Here is a 26,804-nt window from a genome sequence, read left to right on the forward strand (position 1 = left end):
CTTCTTACCAACATCTCTAGTCTTTTATCCTGCAATAACTCAGCCAACACTTAAATCTCCAAAAGCTGCTTGTGTTAATGTCTTTAAATCGCAAATATCATGTGTAAATACTGGCCATGTAATACTCAGCATTGTGGAATAATCGTTTATTTTAAAGGGAACTAGAGAAACTAAGAACTAGAGAAATCAAGAAAGGCTTTTTTTTCTAGAATTAATAAATGCACATCCTGTTCACTGGGGAAATTAAATCCACACTGAGCAATCTTCAATATGTTCAGAATATGACAGCGAGAATCCTATCAGGGATGCATTACACCTGTTTTCAATTCCTTGCATTGGTTATCTATCAGGTTTTGAGTCAACTTCAAAATCCTCATCCTCATTCAGTACCTACAGTATATGGCTTATTATCTGTCTACTCCCCACCTTTGTCCGTCTGACTCTGGTCTTCTAGCTGTCCTCAAGAACATCTACATTCTGTGGGTGACAGGGTCTTCTCTAGCTGCACCCCAGAGCTCTCAATTTGTATTCCGAGTGATATCAGTCATGTACCTTGAGTGCATTTAAATCTAACCTCAGAACCTTTCTTTTCAGAAGACTTAGTGTCTGTATCTGCTTCATTTTCTAATTTTGGTAGCACCTCTAACTGCTTGTCTTTCTTATATGTATTTACTTTGTAATCTGTGGTCCTTTAATCTGTTTTTATATCTACTGCATTGCTTTGAGATGCCACTTTTAAAGGTAATATATAAAATAAAGTTTTTTATTATTGTTATAGAGAAACATGATCAGTTTTCCCTGGTTCAGAAAAAAAGATCTAAAGCATACTAGTTTGTCACTCTTCTCATTCCCTTTGCTAAATTACTTTTCATACTAATCTGATCAATCTAACTGCCAGTTTTCTGTGCTTTCTCTATCCTGCTAGATTTGCAATTATTCTGAAAATTTTCTTCTTGAAATAACTCATTTCTAAATACCTTTTTTCACTGTTAACATCTTGCAGCAACTCTGCAACAAAATATACACTTAGCACAGTTAATCCTGCTACCAACATTGAATAAAACAAATCTATATTCTATATATATATCTTTATTTAGTGGTTTCATTAGTGACAAAGGCTAAACTTTCTTGGAAAAATGTATTTCATGTGTTGCGGAAAAAACTGACTTGCTTTAACAAAGTATGTTTACAAATCCTTTCACCTGGCAATCTACCTGAATGCCCAACTATCTGAGAAGCCCTCCATGAAACCATGGTTGCTATTATTTCATTTAGGGCTCATTGACAGAATTGCTGTTTTTTATGCATGCTAATTTTCTGATTCCTCACTCTGTTTCATGTTTATAGATAAGACTTTATTTATCGCGAAGGGAAATTGATGTACATGTTCATGTACATGATGAACATGTTTGCATGTTCTTTTGTAACATACACCTTTTTGTGATTTTTTTGTATATCTAAGCAAGTGTTCCTGCATCCCTCTTCTGCACTATAGGCATGGCTTTTTTTCTGTTTGCTCCATTTCTAAAACTTTTTGCTCATGTGCATTTTTGTATTTTTTTACACCTCTACCACTTTAACGTCCTGAATTTTCATTTGCCTTAATTTGTAGAATGAATTTGAGTTTTAGCCTTAAAAATCTTAAGTTTTCACTATCTTTTGTTTCTTGTCCTACAACTGTTATTATTGATCACCGAATTATTGTACTTGACATGACTTCATTCAGCCTTTCCTGAACGTCTATGACAGGCAGAGAGAGTGCTGTTTCTGGTGCGATCTTTTGCAGCTGACATTTCACTGTTTTAAACGAACAAGAAATTAGATTGCTCATAAATCACTTATCCTATATAAATACAGCGTAATTGCCCTCCGAAAATCCTCTTTTTCTTGTTCGTTTTAGAGACTATGATCGAAACTGATTTTAGATGTCAGAAAGGATTTCTTTTCTCTGTATTTCCTACATTGCTTTGTCAAGATTTTAACTTTATATTTAGGCTCAGATTTCAACTATAAATCATACACTAATTAATAGCAGTAAATACTGATGTTTTGCTCCCTCTTACCACAAATATATATATGTTTTGTAGCTGGGATGAACTTTATTTCGTATGCATAGCTACTACCATTCGGACATGAAGCGGTTAAAGATGGCGGCAAATCAGACACCCGGGGGAGGGGGGGCGTCTTCTCGCCTCCATAACTAAAATGCCAAATAGGAGTGGCTTAAGCGACATACACAGTCGTGTAACTGACAGTTTGAGGTAGCCTATCGTGTAAATTTCGCTTTGTTGCTGATAGGTTAAGCTTTCGAAAAGCTGCCCCAAAGTCACGTGACTGATTTTTCGCCCTGTTTCGTTGGTTAAACGAAATGATCACAAGCACCACCATGGTAACTGGGATGTGTAGTATTTAATTCCGTTTGAATTATAACTGTACGTACTGTCTTCATATTTGGCCAGGGCTTTAAAGAGAAGGCGCGCCAAAAAATTTCGGTGCCGTCGTCTCCGCTTTAAAGGTACCCCCGTGCTGGAAAAATTTGACCTCTGAACGTTTGCCCAGCGTACTCCTAGGTACTGTAACTGTCGTGTGGATAGTTTCACAAGAATCAGACAAAGGTTTAAGCATCGCTTGTTCTAGATAAAACTGCAAAAAAAACAAAACAACAACCCATAATGTACTTCTTTGCGGTTCTGTTTGCCCAAATCATATATTCACAATGTGAAATCTAGAAAATAATATTACGTAACCAAAATCAGCAATATGGATCAGAACCTGTGTAATTGTTGATAGATGATGTACTCGTAGCATTTTTACAAGACGAACCACAACATTTAAAAAATGACTTGTATGTACTTGATATCTCTAATCAATCCACGGGGACATTGTTAAAAGCATAGTCCCAGCACAAAACGAAACTAAAACGCATACCGTTTCACGCTTCTTATTAGATGCTCAAAAGTAATTTGACCGTATGAAATGCATAATATAAACCTAGAAACATATACGTGAGCAGTATTTACGCACTTTAGTATCGGTGTTAAGACATACCTCTCAAATACTATAAATCAAGTTAAAAATATCTCAAGACCGATTCTGGTCTAATGAAACCATGTTTCGTGTATGTTTTCTTTAAAGTACTGAGACCAGCCATATACTGTATGTTTATGTTCCAAAATTAATATCGTTTATGGCCTTCACACACGTTGCAGTATGCTCCTATTCTTTTTATGCTCAGCTACTAAGATTTCCCTTCAGTGGTAAAATTGATATGAATATTCAATACTTAAACGGGCACAGTTAAGACATTAAATATACATATACATACTGTATACAGTACAGTTTGCATACGGTAATATGTTTATGTTCCTAAATCAAACTCTTTTATGAGCATGTGAAAGGCATGGTGAATCACTGTACTTTGCATGATTGGAAACAAATGCGTGATTGCGAAATGCTGTGGTGTTACTTTTACAAAGACGGTCAATGAAAAAAAGAATGTTGACCAGGGCAATACTTTGAGTTTACACTTTCAGCTTGTCCAAGGTCATTCATTATTAATACTATTAGTAATATCTTCGTTAAAGACTGATGGCCACAGCTCAAACATGAGAGGTTGAGCTTTATTAGCTCCACCTTGCGGAAATTCCAGATACTATTATTTTGCTTGTCGTATTATAGGAGAATTTACGGTAACTAGCGGTATTTACCGGTAACTCGCGGTATTTACCGGTAGCTTGCGGTAGACTGCGTACAGCGTACCAGAAAATAATGCGGTATCTCCCGCGCATTTTGAATAGCTGCATCTGTACATTCGCCCTGGGCAGAGGCCAAAGAGCGCCCAGCTGGGGCGCGCAGGAAAGAGCAGGACAGGAGTGAAAGTGGTCAGGGCGGTTTAGGAAGGCCGCTGACCAGTGCGGCTGTCCCACAGTCTAGGGAGGTATCCGTTTTCCTTGTAAATAGTTCCCTGTTTCTGCACCCCTGCTTTTTACTCTCTCTCTTGGGCGCGCGGGCAGAGTGTTGGCTTGTGCTGTTGGCGGGCGGGGGCGTGGAAGAACTGGGCTAGCAGGTGGTGACGGAGAAGAAAAATAAAGGCTTTCACTTCCTTTAACTCTACAGGTCTGAGTTCTTGTGTCCGTCCTATCCAAACCCGAAAGTATTACAATATGTATCTGTATAGCAGGTGGTGTACAGCTTTTTAGTATAGATTACACTTTTCTAAAACGTATTTAAAAAATAAAAATGATTACAATCTAATCCTTCCACGTTTGATCCCAAAATCCCAAGAAAAGTAAATCTAAACGGGGAGAAAGCTATGCTGAAAGTTTAATAAGATACTTAGAAGACAAAGATACTGTATCAATTTATGTTGCATTTGTCTGATTATGATTAAAAAAACACATATAATTAAACATTAAAGATTTCGATGCTTAAAATGTTTAGGGAGAAATGGAATACTGGTGTGTATTTTTTCTTTAAAGTACCGAATCCTGGAATCTGACTGGCTGACACCCTTCTGAAGTGGTTCCATAATATCTGGTATAAGGAAAAGAAAGCATTGATAAAAAAAAAACCTGGATTCTCATGTATCTGATACAATTATCTTGTAAAACAGTCTTTGCTGTGCTCTTGAGGATCCTTGTGATATTTTGAGCTCTGGTTGAATGATAAGTATCGCAGTTTAAATAATTTTTGTAGTTAGAAATTATGAAACGCTTAAAAGCAAGGGAGTTTTTATGTCCCTTGCAGTAAAAGAAAATGCCTGAAAAAGCAGGGCTTGGACAGATTCCAACTGCTTGTACAAATGTGCTAAATAAATTATACTTTGAGTTTACAGCTTGTCCAAAGTCATTCATTATTAATACTATTAGTAATATCTTCGGTAAAGGCTTTGATGCATAAATATTTCTGATATAGGTAGGTTGTGTACTTTTGTCCAACTGAGCAATCTTGCTTTCATAAAATATAACAACTTTTTAATGACTGATGATTAACATGCTATAATACACAGTTTGAATTTAAAAGCTCAAATGCTGTACATGAGAGGTTAAGCTTTATTGGCTCCTCCTGGCGGTTTTACAAGGTGATGCCGGATACTTTCTGGCATGACGTCAAATGACACGATATACTGCGTGATACTGCGTTGTGATGCGACACGCCCACCGGGGTATACCGCGAAATACCCCACCCACTTTGAATGGCCGCATCTGTACAGAGAAAATTTTGGATATATTATGCAGTAGTCTTCTCTTTCACTTGGCATTTCAACTAAAAAATGCATTCACTACAAAAGGGATAACGTACATTTCCTTTTGTGAATGAAAAGACTGTAGGATAAAGACTTCACCATAGAAGAAAATGAGAAATTTGCATTATAAGAGCAAGTAAATATCTCTGCACTCTACTAACGTAAGGACTTCATAATCCAATAGTATCCCTCCATCAACAGACACAAGGTAGGGTTTAACCTGGAGAGATTACCAGTCCATCCAAGGGCACTCACAGACACACATTCTCATATTGGACAATTTTCCAGTGTGTTTTTGGCAATACCAGTATTTACTTGGACTGTGGGAGGAATCTTACACAAACATGGGGAGAATATCCAAACTGTATGCAGATAGACCACCCAGGTGCAGAATTTAACCCAGGGCCCCATTGCAGCAAGACAGCAATACTAACCACTGCACAACCATGCCACCCCTAATCCATTATTGTCTAATTATCCAATCTTTTCCTCCATGTGATTAATAGCAGTTTTCACAGAGATACATAACACTAAGTATTTCTTAAATTACTTCTATTTCAGAACAGCCCAATGAAAAATGCAAGCTGAACTTCTAAGAAGTTGTTCACTATATTAAATTGAATTAATTCCGACAGAAACTGTTATGTACTGTATACTAAATACTGTATGTGTAAAAACTAAAGGTCCTGTTACCAGGATTGCTCACATAAAAGTGCTTTAGATAAATAGATACTTTATTGATCCCGTGAGGGAAAATGCAGTGCAACAGCAGCTTAACACAGACAACAAAGCCACAGTGTAACGAATGATACAATAATAATAATAATAATAACAATAATAATAATAACAATAATAATAATAATAATATTAATAATAATAATAATACAATACATACAATACAATCAGTACAGTGAGGGGTGCACTAAAAGAGTAACTTACAGTCCAGGATACACAAAGAACAAACTAGAACAGAACAGTTCGCAGAAAAATCGTATTGCACATATTAATATAAATATAGATGTAAATATAGATACTGTATAAATATAAATATAAATGTATTGCATGGGTCCCTGGTATATATTGCACAAAAAATTGTTGTAAACGGGAAAAGAAAAAGAACAGATCTAGCAGTAGATGTGTAGATGTGTTCAGTCCAGAAACAGGCCACTGTCAATGTTGCCTCTTCCCTGACACAAGGTAGATGCATTGTACAGTCTTATGGCAGAAGTCAAGAATGACCTCCTGTAGCGCTCCCTGTCGCACCGTGGATGAATTATTCTATTGCTGAACATGCTCTTCATTTCTACAAGCCTGTCATAGAGGGGATGGGAGTTGTTGTCCATGATGGCCTCTAGTTTGGAAACCATTCTCCTCTCAGCCACTACCTCCAAGGGGTCCATGTCAGACCCAATGACAGAGCTTGCTCTCCTGATGAGCTTGTTCAGCCTTTTAGAATCCACTGCTCTAATCCCAGGGCCCCAGCATACCACTGCGTAGAAAATGGCGCTCACTACCACTGACTGATAAAGCATATGTAGCATCTTACTACATACATTGAAGGACCTGAGCATCCTCAAGAAGTAAAGTCAGCTCTGTCCCTTCTTATAGATGGCCTCGATGTTCTTAGGCCATTCCAGTCTATTGTTGATGTGCAATTCCAGGTACTTGTACGAGTCCACCATCTCCATGCCACTCCCATGGATGTAGACAGGAGTAGGTTTGACCTTTTTCCTCCTGAAATCTACCACCAGTTCCTTTGTCTTTGTTACTTTCAGTTCCAAGTGGTTCTCCCCACACAACTCCACAAAGCTGCTGACCAGTCCTCTGTACTCCTCCTCCTGCTCACCCCTGATACATCCCACAATTGCAGAGTCATCTGAGAACTTCTGCAGGTGGCATGACTTTGAGTTGTACTTAAAGTCCAAAGTATAGAAGGTGAAGAGGAATGGAGAAAGAACCATACCCTGAGGAGCCCCTGTGTTACTCACTACCTGTTCAGACACACAGTTCTGAAGTCTCACAGACTGTGGTCTGCCTGTCAGGTAGTCAGTGATCCACAAGGTCATGGAGGCATCAACTTGCATCTCCTCCAGCTTCCTCCTTAGAGGTAAGGGCTGGATGGTATTGAAGGCACTGGAGAAGTCGAAAAACATTATCCTTACAGTGTTCCCAGCCCTTTAGAGATTATTCTAGCAGTAAACAACAACCAGGTTTACCCACACAACCCAAAGCAGTCACCAAAAAGATAAACATTTTCTTGGTTTTCCAAATGCTACTCAGCTGGCAATTTTTTCACAGGTTAAAAACAATTACACGAAATGTGCTCTCTCTCAAGACTCCTTAGGCTTGAACAAAGAAAATTTCCCTCCTTTTTAAATTTGGGCCACACTAACTGCTATTACATCTGATAACAATATACACATGGAATCAACAACACGCTGTTGCTTAGATGCTAATTGTAGCAATAGGTATAGAGCGTAAGGTCTGTAAAGGTGTGGTGCAGTGTACTGTATATACTGAACCTGAATTAAACCAACTGAAGGGAAAAAAGACACTCCACCACAATGCTTGCCAGCTACAGTACTATACTGTATATACAGATATTACTCTATGCCTATACCCATTATAGCTATACATCATCTTCAAGAGGTGAGAAAGATCAGGGCAGTGCAACACTGGGACTTGGCAGAATTGATCTGTAATAGTCTGGAAAGCAGCAGGGTACTGATCCATCCTCTAATCTGTGTCTGGGTTACCTTTTGTAGCGAGTTCAATGACAGGGGTCTAGTGGTGGTGATGTAATTAATAAATCTTTAATAAGCAGTGAACTCCAGGTAACACTCAATGTCCTTTTTGAACTTTGGAGGACAGTGGCTTCTTGAAATGTTAAACGTCATCAGAGCTTAAGGAAAAGACAGCCACCTGAGATTCCCCTGTAAGGTGGGGTCTTGCCCAAAGAGACTCAAAGATCAAGAGAAAGTCTTCAGGGAAGTTTTCTAGATCCATTGGGAGATGATCAACCCTGCTTATGCTCTGCTGCCACACCCAAGCTGCTTGCCATTTCTACTGAGTTGTGTATTTCCAGCATTCTGCAATTCACTTCCAGTGTCACCCCCTAAGAGTTATCAGGTAACCTACAGGTAACCCTTTCTCATGTCATCATGTTTTTGAACATTTATGAAAAAGTTGCCAGCTGTGGATATGTGACCTAAAAACATCCATATGGCTTTATGTATGGGTTGCAATTTAAAAAAAGTCAAAAACTGCACTCAAAATGCAAGAGTGCCTTTAGCGGTTTCTGGCAAGAGGAGACACCCAAATTAATAATGTAACAAAACCAACTAAAATAAAAAGCTTATAAACTAAACACTAAAATTAAAACTTGTCATTTTCTAGGGTTCAAGGCAGTGTGTTTCTGTTATTGTTTTTTTTTCACTTAACATGACGGTGTGTTCTTGAAGAGGCTGGTAGAAAAAAATAAAGAATAATACAGATGGAGATGCAGCATTACTGAGTTAAGGAGAGCTGACAAGCATCTCCTTCTGCAGCTCTGCCTAATCAATATCCCAGAAAGACACTGTCCTGTCCCAAAGGGATTTCACAAAAACTCTCAATCTTAACATTACATTTACTGTTTTCCTCTACAGTATGTTAATCTATCATTCTGTCCATCAAAAACCTGTTTATATGTGACCTTTCAGATCACTTGTCTGTTTTCTTCCTAGCACAATTTATGAACACTCTGTGATTAAATTAATTCTCATTACATTATCATTCTCACTGTGCATAACAAGGAAGATTAATAAACATAAGGTTGTTAAATGACAATCTATTGTATATCTCATGGCTAAATAGTCAAGTCTAGCCAAAATACAAAACAGCAACTTTATTTAAACTTCTACAAAAGTATTAATGGTGTTTAATTACCATACTTTAAACATAAAGCAAGCTTCATTAGCAGATGAAATACAAAAACAAAAGCTGTGTTTCCAACTTTCAATGAAATTCACTGCCTGACTGAGGGACCTTAAGGAGATGGGTGCATTTATTCTTAAATCATGTAAACTAATATTGTTACACACAGACAGAAGCCACTAAACTAATCCGTATTTTTGTGCAACTGAATTAAATTAGTTTTGACAAGCAAAAGGCTTGGAATACTTATGCAATCTTGACTTTCCCATTTTTCTTTTCTGTTAATTACTTATTTACATCTATCTTTTAGTTGTTTGCTTTGAATGTGTGGAGTAAGTTGTGTAAAATATGTAAAAATATTAATTGCTACTTCAAAGCCATGACTGCAAGCTTTAAAGTACCATAATGTGAAAACAAGGTCTGAATAATTTTGTTAGAAACTACATGATTTGTCAGCGTTATCAACTTTGGCTAAATTAATTTCAGTCTTGTGAAATGAATAATGGAATAGGTGAAAGGTGAAAGCTGTGGTAAATAAGAAGCTATTTGGCTCACTTGGTAGTTAGTAGTTACTTAAAATACAAGATTCACATACATTTCTTGTGCCCTTAACATACTGAATACTATATCCCCCCAAAAAATATTTTTAGACTCACTAATTTAATTCACTCTTGACAGATTTGCTTGTTATAGCAATGCCCACATTGGGTTAATATGGAATGTATGGTCTAAATGACCATAAATAGCAACATAAATTGCCATCTTTTGGAAAACCTCCCAATTATCTCAAATGCAAGTGTGTCATCCCTCAGGGAAAAAGTCTGCCAACTCCCCTTTGTGTCACTTTAACTCTTCAGTTCACAGAGAAATTTCACCAGAGCCTCTTACTAATAGTTTATGTTAACACCTAACTTTCTTAACGCTAGAAAAACTACTGTAAGCAAAAAAAGGGGGGGGGTGTTTGGAGGGGGGCAGTATTTCTTGCTTTGTACAGCTTTTCAGCTAAATATATTTAACGCTTATGCCTGACATTAGAGGTGTCACCGCATTTCCATCTGAATAGCTACTAAATAGGCAGTGACAGCACAGCCAGCCGGCTGTCGAGTGGTCCTCGTGCAGGCGGGCACCACTAATGTCAGGCATAAGCGTTAAATATATTTAGATCTTTTAATTAATATCGTTATTAATTTCTTTAGCATCATGACATTGTCCAATAATACTCTTCTTGTGTCTAATTTTTAATTAAGCAGGATTTGAGCTATTGACCATAAAAACCACGCTTTTTGACCACGCTCAAATATTCTTCTGTCCATATCTTTGGAAGGGAAACACAGAAAGCCTTCAAACCAAATGCATTATAAAGACCGCAACTCGTGAAAATGTTCACAGCCTCCACATAAAACTATCAGTGAATTAATTCTCTTTTTTTAAACCTCCGGGTTTTCATTGATACGTAATTAAGCACTAACTTGAACCCGGTTAGTGAACCCGGGGGGACCACTGTTCACAATGCAAGAAATACTGCCCCCCCTCCAAAACCCCTTTTTTTTAGCTTAGTAGTACTTCTCTTGTTAAGAAAGTTAGCACCATAAACTATTAATAAGAGGCTCTGGTGAAATTTCTCTGTGAACCGAAGAGTTAAAGTGTAGTGTCTCTTCTTTTTAACGGGAAGAGACCTGATGCTTTAAGCAAGAGAGTGTGGCATTACTTTTTGTCAATGAAAAAGTGTGTGTTTGTTTTACTCCCTGGCGGAAAGGGGCTTCCATAAGGATCAAGTAATAGATTTATTCCATGCTGAAAAAAAAAGAAGAAATAAAAACACATTCCATAAAAATCAGTATACTGTAGCTTCTGAGAAAAACATTTTTCCTGCATTAAAGTTGAACCCGTCCAGAGTGCCCTACATTACAAACTCCAAGCATTTCACTGGCTGGAACCGGATTTTTTACTGAGACCAGTTGAGAGTTGAATTTATAAGATCACTTTATTGGACAGGTACTGTACAATTTCTTGTATTAGGAATTTGTTTTGCATACCCCAGCTTGCTTTCCATGAGACACAATGACATACAGACAGGGAGAGAAGCTTGGGATCAGAGCACAGGGTCAGCCATTGTACAGCGCCCCTGGAGCAGTGGGGGTTAAGAACCTTGCTCAGAGGCCCAACAAGGTAGGATTCCTCTGCCGGCTTTAGGATTTGAACCAGCAACCTACCAGCCACAGATGCAGATCTAACCATTGCCCTTTGACACCTTGCCAGCAGCAGTTACCCCTTCCTTCCCTAAGAGCTATATAAGGGCATTCTGCCCCTTTTCCCGCGTGGTATCCTATGGGTTACCTCGCAGCTGTGAGCTCCTCCTTCCATCCCCCACTTGCCAGCGACAAGTGCACCTTTTGTACAATAAAGGACAATGAATTCCTCTCCTTATTGCTGCAACTTGCCCTCTGTCTACTCTCTCATCCTCACTCTGAGTCAACCAATTCACCACAATACAGTTGTAGCGGCGAGGCTTATTAATAAGGCAGAATTAAGTCTTTCTGTGCTTTCCCAAATGAGGCCTCATCTCTCTGTTCATCTCTGTGGTGCAGCCACAGAGAAACTATTCAAGCAGGCTGAATTAAAGATGTTTTCTTTTGATAAGGGACAGCTCCCAAAGGGGGATGCACTTAGCTAATCCTGGCTATCATGATCAATGGTCATCCATTGGCGCCCATCTGTCTAGGGAGTGCTAGATGGACATTGCAAAGAGGGGTGTCAGAATCCCCGCCCTCACTGCCATGGGCCTGGTGGGTGATAGCGAGTTCGAAGACAGTGAACTAGCTATCCCAGTGCTAGGGCAGCTCCCTGAACCCCTAGAGAGGGAAGGAGGGAGCAAGCAGGTGTCTTACACCCACGCCCAGCGAACGATTGTAAACATGCCGATAGAGGGATTCCTCAATCAGGAAGTGTGCAGGGTGGACCTGAACAGTGAGAATGGGGTAACAATCCCAGATCACTCAGGTGCTCCAGATGACCACTCAGCCGAGGGTCAGGCATGCTCCACCGCTGCACCGCCCCCTGCAGGGTTCCTAGAGCACAGGCATGAACAAATTGAAAAAGCAGATGCCCTGGAAAAGGAGGAGCAGCATCAGTAGCTGCGTCAGATCTCCCCAGATTTCCAGGATGTTGGTGCCCAAGATGCCACAGGGCATACTGAGAAAGTCACCATGTACACACTGCGCCAGCTTAGAAAGGCAACAGTCACTCAGAAGAAGATGACTGGGATCAGCCACCCGAAAAGACTTTTGGGAGGACTGATTGCTGCCGCCACTGTTGCACGTTTGCTTTTTCTGGTAGGTTTGTGTGCTACTGGCACTCTCACCCTGACTGCCCCAAGAAGGCAGGTGTCAGAGATGCCAGAGGGTAGTGACAGACTGTATCGACAGCAGCAAAGGCTGGAAAGCTTAGGGAAAACCCTACAGACAACTTCCTATGCAACAGGGTTAAACCTTATTCCCCAACCAGTGGACATGATTGTTGGTGTTATACAGTGGGTATATGCTTGTGTGCAACAGGCCAGAATGTTGACACAAGACCTGTTAAGGGAGCTTAGTGCCACTGTAGCCAGTCTAACCATGGCACAATTCCCAACCCACTTGATTCCACTCTTCTCAGTAGAGGAGTATGTGACATTAACCCCATCGTTCATAGCTCACCCAGAAGGCAAACCAAGATTGAATTCGGTTCAAAATTTTGAGATGGGTATGGCTACCAAAGCTATCCATTGGCTGTAATTAAACGATTCACCAATGAAGGGTGTAAAGCTACTAACGAGCAGAGGGAGGTTAATGAACCCCATGAAGAGCAGGTGGGACGTAAATGGCTGGTCAACACACCACATTTAACTGTCACCAAGACTTGTGACAGGCATGATACAGCTACCTAATAAAACAGTTCCTGTAAGTTCCCGAGGAGGCCATAGTGCTCTTGAAGTTAACACTGTACTGTCTAGAACCAGACAACATAAGACCAAACTTGAGGTCATGGATGCCTTCAGGTGCCACACTATTGAATTGGATAGTGTAGCGGCGAGGCTTAATAATAATACAGAATTAAGTGTTTCTGAGCTTCCCAAATGAGGCCCCATTTCTCTGTTCATCTCTGTGGTGCAGCCACAGAGAAACCATTCATGCAAGATGTTTTCTTTTGATAAGGACAGCTCCCAAAGGGGGATGCACTTAGCTAAGCCTGGCTATCATGATCAATGGTTATCCATTGGCGCCTATCTGTCTAGGGAGTGCCAGTTGGACATCTGGACTGCATTACTAAGTGTCAGGACTAAGTGACTCATATCTCACCTTGATCAACCAATCAGGGACTGGTAGGGCCGAGTAACCCACGGGGGACTCTGATGCCCATGGAACTTTCAGCCAATCAATGAGCTGAAGTTCCTCCAGGTAAAAACAGGCAGCACAGAGAGCCTGGGAGATTCAGATTCAGATTCAGATTCAGATTCAGATTCAGATTCAACAATTCTAAAGGGAATTCAAAGGAGAATTCCAGGGCAGGACGGCCCAGGAGCAGAAGGCTCCCAAGGGCAGGACATTCTCGCAGCGCGCCTCCTGACCATCCTGAGACTCAGCCCGGACAACCACGGAACGGCCAGTGTGTCTGAGTGCCAGAACTTTCCTTTGTTCTAAGAGTCTAGAGTTGAGGTTGCCAGAGAGTAACCAGCAGCAGGCCTCGTGAACTGTGGACAGCTGAATTACTATTCAGAACTAGCTCTTCATCAGGAACGAACCGGTCCTCTTCCTGACTTGCTGGGACCCACAGTCATCTTTTCTCCTGTGCACAAACTTTGCTAGTTAAAGCCAACAGTGAGCATCAGCAGCACACCGTCGCAAGCCGCACAGCACAGCCTGGCACGGAGCCAGAGAGCGCGGATTGGACAGCAACAGCCTGCAACTGTTTCTTTGTGCCCGCAGGAGATCTGAATCCCCAAAGATTGGATGAGTATTCAACTTCAATGCATTACAGCTCGAGAATTCAATTGTTATCCAAACCAGTTGATATCAATTTAATTCCTAAGAGTTATGTACTTGTTTTGAGTATCTAATGTAGAAGTTGTAACCAAGTTCACTTTACGAAACGATCTTAATGAATGATATACTGAACGTATGTCCTCTTGATATGTGTAACTCTTTGTAACTGATTGAATATATATCTTTTGTATTCTGATAACCCTCTCGATAAGATCTGTTAGGTTTATATGCATATTCTATATATTAATAAATGTATCCTCGTGTATTAGTACCTGTGTGTGCGCGTTGTTTGAGTTATGTCGCATGGTTGGATTCTAAAGCCATCAAAAGAATCAACTTTGTGATTTACTGCTACAATTAATAATTGTCTCAGTAAATGCCCAAACCCTACAAAACTGGTGCCTTCAGAGAGCCACTATGATTACATATTTGGCGTCCCTGAACCGGTTTTCCCTACATTATTTGGCGTCCCTGGGCCGACTTAATCTACATTATTTGGCGTCCCTGGGTCAGTTTAATCTACAAAAGAAATCCAAGAAACAGTAAGCCCTGAAGAGGTACAGGTAGTTGAGTCTGCTTTAATGGAACAAACCTCCAAACCACCCTAGCAGGTGCCCAACACAGGTGTCTTGGTTTATCGGGGGGCTGGGAACAGGAACTGTTGTTATTGTAACACTGCTGCTGGGAAGCTGGATCATGACTGACAGTGTACTCTGAATGCTGTAGTCTTACATCAAGATGTACTCCGGGTAGCATGAATGAGTCAAAGGTAGCATGTCAAAAGAAAGGAAGTGACTTCTCCCCAAATATCTACTACAGAGGCATCAGATATTGACAGTGAACTTCATGATGTGTAATGCCTAGACTGAGACGATGTCTCCTACCGTGTTTATACATACTCCAGATGTTATTCATCCTGTTTGTTCCCAATGCTGGTTCCGGTATGAATTCTCGAGGAGTAATGTGGACATTTAAGGTTAATGTTCTAATGACAAGAAACATCACTTAACTCTGTTTTGTTTTGAAGGCAACAACGTGGCCTTCGTGACCTCAAGACCTCGTGACCTTCAAAAAAGGGGGATATGTAGCGGCGAGGCTTATTAGTAAGCCAGAATTAAGTGTTTCTGTGCTTTCCCAAATGAGGCCTCATCTCTCTGTTCATCTATGTGGTGAAGCCACAGAGAAACTATTCAAGCAGGCTGATTTAAAGATGTTTTCTTTTGATAAGGGACAGCTCCCAAAGGGGGATGCACTTAGCTAAGCCTGGCTATCATGATCAATGGTCATCCATTGGCAACTATCTGTCTAGGGAGTGCCAGATGGACATCTGGACTGCATTCCTAAGTGTCAGGAGTAAGTGACTCATATCTCACCTTGATCAACCAATCAGGGACTGGTAGGGCTGAGTAACCCACGTGGGACTCTGATGCCCATGGAACTTTCAGCCAATCAACGAGCTGAAGTTCCTCCAGGTAAAAACAGGCAACACAGAGAGCCTGAGAGGATTGTGGAGAATTCTGTGGACTTTTCTAAAGGGAATTCAAAGGAGAATTCCAGGGCAGGACGGCCAGGAGCAGAAGGCTCCCAAGGGCAGGACATTCTCTCAGCGCGCCTCCTGACCATCCTGAGACTCAGCCCGGACAACCACGGAACGGCCAGTGTGTCTGAGTGCCAGAACTTTCCTTTGTTCTAAGAGTCTAGAGCGGAGGTTGCCAGAGAGTAACCAGAGGATCCACCCGAGGTTAGCACCAGCAGCAGGCCTCGTGAACAGGTCAGAACTGTGGATAGCTGAATCACTATTCAGAAATAGCTCTTCATCAGGAACGAACCGGTCTTCTTTCTGACCTGCTGGGACCCACAGTCATCTTTTCTCCTGTGCACAAACTTTGCTAGTTAAAGCCAACACTAACTAGCCGGTCAGTGAGCATCAGCAGCTCACCGTCGCAAGCCGCACAGCACAGCCTGACACGGAGCCAGAGAGCCCGCAGGAGATCTGAATCCCCAGAGATTGGATGAGTATTCAACTTCAATGCATTACAGCTCGAGAATTCAATTGTTATCCCAACCAGTTGATATCAATTTAATTCCTAAGAGTTATGTACTTGTTTTGAGTATCTAATGTAGAAGTTATAACCAAGTTCAGTTACGAAACGGTCTAGATGAATGATATACTGAACTTATGTCCTCTTGATATGTGTAACTCTTTGTAACTGACCGAATATACCTTTTGTATTCTGATAACCCTCTCGATAAGATCTGTTAGTTTTACATGCATATTCTATGTATTAATAAATGTATCCTCGTGTATTAGTACCTGTGTGTGTGCGTTGTTTGAGTTATGTCGCATGGTTGGATTCTAAAGCCATCAAAAGAATCAATTTTGTGATTTACTGCTACAATTAATAATTGTCCCAGTAAATGCCCAAACCCTACAGAACTGGTGCCTTCAGAGAGCACACTACACAGTAGACTACACATCATTATGCCAGAAATGTCATCTATATCGTCGATCATTCAATTCAGATACAGTATGTGAACCACAAAGTGTTATTCTGCAAAAAGACACTGAAAAAAAAGATACTGCAGAGTGCAAATTTTGCAATACCTCAATATAGGAGACCAAGGGGATGACTTTGTCATTTTGAGCAAAAACACGAGGAAAGTAAGAACTCTTCATTTTGTAATGTTTAGTCACATTCACTGATTGGAAATGTGTTTATGTACTGTACATATTCATCATGTACCTAGCTAGAGTACATGAAGACTATGAAATTTCAGAATTATGACACATCATTGAATGTTTATAATTTACAAACATTGGGCAATTTATCATTTTCAGTCCACTCAACATCTTCTGTAGCCCCCCTCCCCCCACATGGGTGGGATAGAGCCTTGCTAGCAAATGTTGTTACAGCAGTTTTGGTTATCACAAGGCTTTTGTGGTATACAGTTAGAGCCATGTGAACGAACCTAAACATCAATTACTGAAAAAGTCAACATGTAGTGTGTCACAGTCTCCTCCTTGCAGAGTTTAGAGGCATAGGTAGAATATAACACAATCATGGCACAGCCACAGTTGCAAAGATGTGCAATGGTGTTTTATTACGAGTGAAAAAGTGAAAACCACAAACTAACCAGGAAAAAAGAAAACAACACAAACCTATAGTACAATAATATATACATTAATTACTATACAAAAAATAGATTGTTGTAAACAGATCCTATTCTACCCCCACAATCCACTTTCTCCTATCTCCCCCTCCTCTCTTGAAGAGCTCCTTTCTAGCTTAAACTTCTTCCCCTAGAATATTCCACTATAAAGCACACAAAATAATTTGACAAAATAATAATCAGAATTCTGATATAAACATTTCTTCATTAAATACACAATTAAACAACAAACATATTATTACCAAAACTAAAATATCATACTCCTTTTATGTACATAACTGTTGTTTAAGAAAATTTGGGTCCTACAGGTTTGCGGGAGAAACCATTTTTGCCGGTCAGAAATCCAAACAGCTTATTTATTTGAAACATGTGAGTTGATCACCAATTTGGTTCATTTCACTTCTAAAACAAAGGAAAACAGGTGTTTAGTTTGAGTTAATGATTAATTTACTCAGTGTGTGCATCCACAGAGCAAACTAAGCTATCCCCATAATTCCAGACTAGTTTGTTTATGTTGGAAACCAGTGTTATCACCTTTGTTTTGATAGTGAAATGTTTACGTATGTATGTGTATGTGTTCATGTGGATACCTCAGGAGTGCCAGGTGATCTGGAAATGGAGTCTCCAGTCACATAGTGTATATCAGAGTTTTAAGTTTATAAACTGGAGGAAGCCAATCATGTTCAGTCAATTTGGATGCCATTTGGATGCAACTGATGCCAGCTGGATTCAAAATTCAAGATTTCTTTATTTGTCATATACAGCAAGTGTATTGGAATGCTTACTCATTCAACTGTACCCAGTAACATTAGAGAAAAAGAATAGACACAAATGACAAACAGACATGGACAATAAATTTAGACGATAGACATTATAATACACCCAAGACAAGACATAGTGCAAACAGTGCAGTACCTTAAAGTGCAGGTGCTAACTTCTGCAGGTGCTAGTTTGAGCTGTTTAAGATGTGGAGAGCTTGGGGGAAAAATCTTTCTTGAATCTATTTGTCAGTGTTCTGATACTGCGATACCTTCTACCAGAACCCAGGTGTGAAAATAGATTGTGGCCAGGGTGAATTGGGTCCTGAAGTATAATTCGTGCCCAGTTTTGGCAGCTGTCGAGATATATCCGGTCAACGGAGGGTAGCTCGGTCCTAGTGATATTCTGCATGGACCTCACAACCCTCTGTATTGCTTTTCTGTCCAGTACTGTGGCTCCACCATACCACACCGTAATACCACCGGTCAGGACACTCTCAATTGTATTATAGTAAAAATTGGTGAGTGTTGTCTTGCTCATCCCCCATTTCCTTAACTGTGTCAGGAAGTGAAGGCACTGATGGGCTTAAGTGAGAATGGCAGCAGTGTTCTCCGACCAGCTCAGCCTCTCACAGGTCTGGAGATCTGAAGAACCTGAAGGTGCTGACAACTCTTTTGTTTTGCTGATGTAAAGTGATAGGGTTGCTGTTACATCTAGCCACACAGTCATGTGTAAATAGAGAATACAGCCGTGGGCTCAGGCAGGAGCCCTGGGTAGCCCCTGTGTTGAGGATCAGAGGGGATGAGGTTTTGTTTCCAATCGTCACCACTTGGGGTCTGCCTGTCAGGAAGTCCAGGACCCAGTTGCAGATGGAGTTGCTGAGGCCCGGACCCCTGAGTTTGACCACCAGCCTTTATATTAACCATAAGAATAATGTTTCAGGAGTTATTTAGCTGTGAACTCATGTGACTTGTTGCAATTAGTTGTGCAATTTCAAGTGATGGGAAAAATCACTCGATGCAATTTGATCCGTGAATGAGCCACTTGATTCTGTCTCAAATCAATTAGGGGTGGGCAGTATAACTGGTATAGACGGTATACCGGTAGAAATGGATTTGGCTATACTGTTTATACCGGTAGAGAATGAATTTTGATGTTTACATAAATTGCGCCATCAGCATAGTTGCAAAAATGGGTTTAGAAAGTTGTACTATTGACCCATCATAGTTTAAAATTCTGCTGGACTTTAGCTCCAATTATATAATTTTGAAAATATTCATCTTGCTGATATTTGGAAATCTATCACCTAAGGACAAAACATCTATGCGAGTATGAGCCTCAACCAATATTCTGAAGCTACAGTCTACCGTGAGTTACCGTAAATTCTCCTATAATACCGCAAGTAAAATAATAGTATCCAGAATATCTGCAAGGTGGAGCTAATAAAGCTCAACCTCTCATGTTTGAGCTGTCACCATCAAAGTCTTTAACGAAGATATTACTAATAGTATTAATAATGAATGACCTTGGACAAGCTGTAAACTCAAAGTATTACCCTGGTCCACATTCTTTTTTTCATTGACCGTCTTTGTAAAAGTAACACCACAGCATTTCGCAATCACGCATTTGTTTCCAATGCAAAGTACAGTAAATTTTTTAGAATTGATTCACCATGCCTTTCACATGCTCATAAAAGAGATTGATTTAGAAACATAAACATATTACTGTATGCAAACTGTACTGTATACAGTATGTATATGTATATTTAATGCCTTTACTGTGCCCGTTTAAGTATTGAATATTTATATGGAATTTTACCACTGAAGGGAAATCGTAGTAGCTGAGCATAAAAAGAATAGGAACATACTGTAACACGTGTGAAGGCCATAAACGATATTAATTCTGGAACTTAAACATACAGTATATGGCTGGTCTCGGTACTTTATATAAAAAATACACACCAGTATTCCATTTCTCCCTAAATATTTTAAGCTTTGAAGTTTTTAACTAACAAGCATACTTTTAGAATTTGATTAAAAGAGAATATAATATGGAATCGCATATCTAAAAAATTAATAACGATATAATTATATTCATGTACCGCAACACAAGAATAGTACATGCTATACATTGTCTGTTGATAATGTTTCTGTAGTGCTTTTTCAGCACTCTGTATGTGACCTTGCTGGTGGTGCTGTGGGTTAGGTTACTGACTCCCACGTCACATGGTGAGTGTTTGAATCCATCTGAAGCCATGACTTTTTTTTAACAAACATTTCTTTGAAAAAATAAAACTCTCCCCTGGGTCAGAGATTAAATAAAACCTCACTCGCACCATACAAATTTATATTTCTAAATATCACAACATGATCGATGTTAAGTCATTTTAATAACAATGAATAGTCACCTAGGCGTTACAATATAAACATTAATATTGATTTAAATCACGTTTAAATCGCCTTTATTTAAAACCCATAAATAAAGCTGATACTGTTTAGACTTTTAATTGTTTAAAACTGTATTGCAGCAGCACAATGCACAATGCAACGTAAATAGATTTGTCTTCTGCGTAATAATGTTCACCTTTCTGTCCAGAAAATTAACAATAGTAATAATAATGAACTTTATTGTATATGGCGCCTTTAAAGCTGGCTCCTCAAAGCGCTTTACAAGATAAAAACAATAACAACAATACTGTTAGGCTGGGCAAACAATTTTTTTTAAAGAAATACAAAATGAGATATAATGATGTGTTCCGGCTTAGACATTAACAGAAAGCATAACACGTGGGCGGCCAGTGGGATTGCTGGCTGTAACTAATTAAACCGGTTTCACAGGTATTTTCAAAGTAGAAGGAGGTGAGATTTCCAGCGAAAGACACCTCCCCCCCTCCAAAACCAAGGAAGTACAGTACTTACTAGTTAAGAAAGCTAGGCTCCTCAATGAAATCGCTTTAACATGCTAATGCATTGGTGTAACAGTCAAGGCGTGGCAGGCTTCTAATGTCAACCCGACTACGGCGAAAGGAACCCTTCTTTTATTGGAAGACAATGAACATATTCTAGCCCTAAATGAATTAATAGCAAACATGGTTTACATAAAATACATTTTTCCAAGAAAATTCAGCCTTTGTCACTAATGAAACCACTAAATAAAGACATAAATAAAGAAATCTTAAGATTTTAAAATAATGACTTTGCTAAAATGTATTTTAAAATAAAAACGATTACAAACGCCAGCGGAGAGAGAACAGGGGAGGGATGTTGGTTTTGCATAATGGGCGGGGCTATGGAATTGAGGTCTATTTGGGAATGTGGAGTTAATGTTCTGGCTGTTTGTGAATTATCGTTGTTGAGTATAGAGTGTTGAGGCAAAATGCAATTTAGCGCTTTCTGGCAAGAGGAGACCCCCAAATTAATAATGTAACATGCTATTGTTTGTGCATAAACATAGTTACTGTATGCTGTATACTGTATACAGATCCGCAATTCCATGTAATTTTTAAATCCCTGGCGGGACTGGGAGTCCATAAGAATCGAGTAATAGGTTTCATTGCGCGTAAGCACTTCAGGTATAAGCACTTCAGATCACTTTTTTTCTGAACCAGGGAAAATCTGATCATGTTTCTCTATAACAATAATAAAAAACGTTATTTTACATATCACCTTTAAAAGTGGCATCTCAAAGCAATACAGTAGATGTAAACCACAGATTACAAAGTAAATACCCAGACAAATGCAAACGTGTTTTTAATAAAATGCTTTGATTCATTCAGCAGAGAGAGCGTAAAACCTGGGCATAACAGCTGTTCCTTTTTCTGATCACTCGCTCTCTGTATACACGTCTCACCTGTCCTGTTCTCTGTTTTCCTAATTTGCTGATTATGCCTGCTGCGATCCACTCCTGCCCTCACACCTAAAGAAGACTATTTTAGATTTCATTTCGCTGTCCATTGTGTAATTAACCCTTGTATGTGCTGTCCTTAAGGTGATATCACATAAAAGTGATATGTAAAATAATGTTTTTTTATTATTGTTATAAAGAAACATGATCAGATTTTCCCCAGTTCAGAAAAAAGATCTAAAGTATACTAGTTTGTCACTAGTATACTTTTAATAAAGTTTTTGCTGTGCTCTTGAGGATCCTTGTGATATTTAGAGCTCTGGTTGAATGATAAGTGTCGCAATTTAAATAATTTTCGTAGTTAGAAATTATGAAACACTCTGTTAAAAGCAAGGGCGTTTTTATGTCTGTTACAGTAAAAGAAAATGCCTGACAAAGTAGGGCTTGGACAGATTCCAAGTGCATTTTTGCAATTAACGTTGCATTGTGCATTGTGCTGCTGTAATACAGTTTAAAATAATTAAAAGTCTAAACAGTATCAGCTTTATTTATGGGTTTTAAATAAAGGCGATTTAAACACGATTTTAATCAATATAAATGTTTATATTGTAACGCCTAGGTGACTACTCATTGTTATTAAAATGACTTAAATTCGATCATGTTGTGATATTTAGAAATATAAATTTGTTCGATGTGAGTTAGGTTTTTTTTAATTTCTGACCCAGGGAAAAGTTTTATTTTTTCAAAGAAATGTTTGTTAAAAAAAAGTCATGGCTTCAGATGGATTCAAACACTCACCATGTGAGGTGGGAGTCAGGAACCTAACCCACAGCACCACCAGCAAGGTCACATGCAGAGTGCTGAAAAAGCACTACAGAAACATTAAGTCAAAAACTGCACTCAAAATGCAATTTAGAGCTTTCTGGCAAGAGGAGACACCCACATTAATAATGTAACATGCCACTGTTTGTGCATGAACAAGGTTATACTGTTATTTGCTTAGATACGCAATGCCTGTCTGTCCTGGCTGTGCTCTCTCTCTCGCCCTCCCCCCCTCTCTCTCTCTCCTCCCTTCTCTCTCTCTCTCAATTCAATTCAATTCAAGGTGCTTTATTAGCATGACAGATGGGTACAATCAGTGTTGGGTATTTACTTTGCTTTGAGATGCCACTTTTAAAGGTGATATATAAAATCAAGGCTTTAACTTGCTTTAACTCCGCAAGTGTGAATTCTTGTGTCTGTCCTATCCGAACCCGAAAGTATTACAATATGTATCTTTATAGCAGGTGGTATACAGCTTTTTAGTATAGATTACACTTTTCTAAAATGTATTTAAAAAATAAAAACAATTACAATCTAATCTGTTCACGCTTGATTCCAAGATCCCAAGAAAAATAAATCTAAACGGGGAGAAAGCTATGCTGAAAGTTTATTAAGATACTTAGAAGACAAAGATATCAATTTATGTTGCATTTGTCTGATTGTGAATAAAAAAACACATATATTTAAGCCCGCGTTTGCGATTTAAATCAAAACTATCAAAACCTAATGCCCCGTCACTATACTGGGGCATTAGGACCCACATAGACCACAGGGTGAGCACCCCTGCTGGCCCCACTAACACAACTTTCAGTAGAAACCTTATGACCAGGCTTATGAACTATGATTTACTACAGTATCCCCTGCACATTTTGAATGGCTGTAATCATTTTTTATGTGTACAGTATGTAAACCTTAAAAAGAATATCGCATTTACAATATACTACACAAGTAGCAAATATTACAAGAAACTATTTTTTGTTTGCCTGAGTAATTTGGCTTTGTGAAACAGACACAGGATGTCACATTTGCTACAGTACCTCTACGCCTTATCACTATTTTTATTATTATTATTAATTTAATATTGAATATACTTGTGACATGTAAAATTAATAAAAAATAAACAAAGCAAACATTATTAAAATATATTGTATTTTATCATTAGAGAAAGATTCTTTATCAACGTCAGGGGGCAATTTGTTAAAAGTTCAACTGGTGTGTTGGCTGAGATCACACCCAGGTCTTCTGCATGCCAGGCAAGAATTCTATCACTGAACCACCAATGCAGCACCTGCATGCCTTTTAACCAAAATTAAAAACTAGAAGCATTGTTTTTTTTTTTTCCATTACAGTGTCAAGAAGCATTATATAGTACATATAACAATAAATAAAATTACAATGACAAATATTTAAGATAGCTGATGCTATTATTGCTTGCAGAGGAAATGAAACCAGATGTGTTTAATAATGAAACAATATTGTTACAAATGGGCAGTAATGGTGAAAATCAGGAATTGACCGAGCAGTTTAGTCAATAAGTGAAATAATTATTCTGAACCCCCAACTTGTAAGTGCTTTTTCCAGAAAATGCCCAAGCAGTTGTTAAAATTTGAAGCACGTGATTTCTTTGATCTCTGGCACAGCTTTGTTGAGAGGAATAACAATCCAGGCACACGTGGTTAAACAAATATTTATTACAAAGACAAAACACAAACTACACTACACACAACATACAACACACAAGTTACTTCATGTACAGTATTTACAAATAAGGCATTTCAGAGGCCTATTATTCTGGTCACCCAAAAAAACAATAGATTGCTACTAAGCATTAAACCTTTAATATGCCCACAGAGGCCACACAAGAGATGAGCTGCCTTATAAATACAGCTTAATTATTTTTTCCAAACTATCCTATTGAAAATTGATTAATCATGTTACTGTACATTAATAATACAGATGATGATTTGAAAACATAGGTATTAGATTTAATCCATAAATGCTGTGAACATTTATTTAAGAACGTTAAAAGAATGCAAATATGTATTTAATTAGACTGTGCTGCAAATTTAACTATTATTGACATTCAAAAATATGATTGCAGTTTTACAATAAGAAATACTACATTAAATCATAAATAATAATTGTAAAAAGTTGTTATGATATTTCTTGTAAGACAGAAATCTCTATTTGCAAGTTTAACATTGACATTCCTGATACTATGGCTTATTGACTTGGCATGACAATGTTTGTAGTTTAAAGTACCTTTGAAAAGCTACTTGGAGTTTTTCATTTCTTAAGCTGTAAATGATAGGATTGAGCAAAGGGGTTAGGAGATAATTAAATCCACCAATGATGATGCGTCCATCAGGAGGTATCCTTTCCACTCTCAATCCAATATACACTACAGCACCAGAACCATAGCACAGAAAAACAACAGTTACATGTGAGGAACACATTGAGAAGGCTTTCTTACGGCTCTCCATTATTTTCAATTTCATTACTGATGCTATTATTCTGCAGTATGTCCATAAGATGTAAAGAAATGGGACATTGATTGACAGCATTGCAATTGACAGGGTAAAATTTACTTGAGCTGTAAAATCACCGCAGGCTAATGACATTACACTATGGTAATCACAAACAATGTGGAGGATAAAGTTTGATCCACAGAATGGCAAAGTGCTTGCCAGTAATATTGGCAATAGAGGACCTAGGAAGCCCAGCATCCAGGCTGTGAACATCATTGTAATACAGGCTTTGGTGCTGATTAAGTTGTTGTAGTGCAGTGGTTTCACTACAGCAACATATCTGTCATAAGCCATTGCTGCAAGAAAGAATCCTTCAATAGCTGTAAATGAGATGAGAAAGTACATTTGTGCAAAGCAACCTGAGAAAGAGATGGTTTTATAACCTAAAAGACCCACTAGCATTTTGGGTATGATTGATGTTGATATTAATATGTCTAAGACAGCCAAATTCCACAGAAAGAAATACATGGGCACGTGGAGTCGGTGGTCCAGGGATATTAATGCCACGATGAGCAGATTACTTAGGAATGTGACCAGGAAGAGGATGAGGAATACGACAAAGAGTACAGTGTCCTGCTCCTGTAGGGTTGGCAGTCCCACAATGATGAATTCATAGTGAAGACTGATGTTGGGTCTCCTCATGGCTCAATTCAGGGGTACCTTGGAGGTAATGAATTAACAGTAGATTATTGCATATTTACAAGAAGATCTCACAAAGTATGATAAAGTGCAATATTTCTTTAGGTAAAAATTGTATTTCATACGTCATGATAAGGATATACTGACAAACAGTATATTTTAATTTTTACTGCTTTACTGGAAAAAATACCCCTGAAAAAAAAAGAATGTCCATGCATTAGTTTAAAACACTAACCCTATATTTACTGACTTTTATCAATATTATAGGGCAACATGGTGACAATGAGTTTAACACTGTTGCCTCACTGTGCCTGATTTTGGGACTGGGCAATGTCTGTGGAGTGTACTGTACATGAAACATACTATAGCACTCTTGATTTTGGGTAGATTAATAAAGAAGTAAAGACAAAATTGTATTTATTTCAATTTTTGTATTTTGTGTTTAACACCTTCTTATTATAATACACTAATAGAGGGCCGATATTAATTAAGTACAGTAACATTTAAGAAAATCACAATAATCTCTCTCAAGACTAGAGATGTTGGTAAGAAAAAGATAATTTCGGGAAAGTTGAGGAATACACTGATAACAAGAACACTTCCGGATGGGGTTAGGCATACTTTTTATGAAGATGATGAAGTTAACAGACTGTATGTTTACATAGATACTGAAATGAGGATTGTATTTTAGATTTTGTGTAGTTGCTAGCATTGAACTGTGTGTTGGATGCACATGAATTGAAGGAAGGGGCCATTTCATAGTGGGTTTTTAATACTGTGTATAGTTCCATCCACACAGTGCCTTTACTTCCATCCATTTTCCAATCTCTTTATCCAGTACAGAGGATTTGGAGCCTATCC

The 26,804-nt window shown here is 38.7% G+C and overlaps 1 protein-coding gene across 1 annotated transcript; it reads right to left on the reverse strand.

Annotated features, from left to right (window-relative positions):
• Nucleotides 1-18,739: 18,739 nt before the first annotated feature.
• On the reverse strand, nt 18,740-25,946 carry LOC107075971 (olfactory receptor 1A2-like). The gene is made up of 3 exons (XM_069197756.1): nt 25,487-25,946; nt 25,039-25,177; nt 18,740-19,022 (listed from the first exon to the last, which is right to left on the reverse strand). The coding sequence occupies exons 1-3, from the start codon at nt 25,944-25,946 to the stop codon at nt 18,740-18,742; spliced, it is 882 nt and encodes a 293-aa protein (XP_069053857.1).
• Between the last annotated feature and the right edge of the window lie 858 nt (nt 25,947-26,804).

This window comes from Lepisosteus oculatus, chromosome 13 (genome assembly GCF_040954835.1).
Source record: "Lepisosteus oculatus isolate fLepOcu1 chromosome 13, fLepOcu1.hap2, whole genome shotgun sequence".
NCBI lineage: Eukaryota > Metazoa > Chordata > Actinopteri > Semionotiformes > Lepisosteidae > Lepisosteus > Lepisosteus oculatus.

Coding starts and splice junctions, on each gene's coding strand:
- LOC107075971 (XM_069197756.1), bottom strand. CDS start 25,946: ATGAGGAGACCCAACATCAGTCTTCACTATGAATTCATCATTGTGGGA. Junction 25,178..25,486: donor CTGGATGCTGGGCTTCCTAG/GTCCTCTATTGC, acceptor CTGGTGCTGTAG/TGTATATTGGATTGAGAGTG. Junction 19,023..25,038: donor CTCCAAGTAGCTTTTCAAAG/GTACTTTAAACT, acceptor GTTAATATAAAG/GCTGGTGGTCAAACTCAGGG.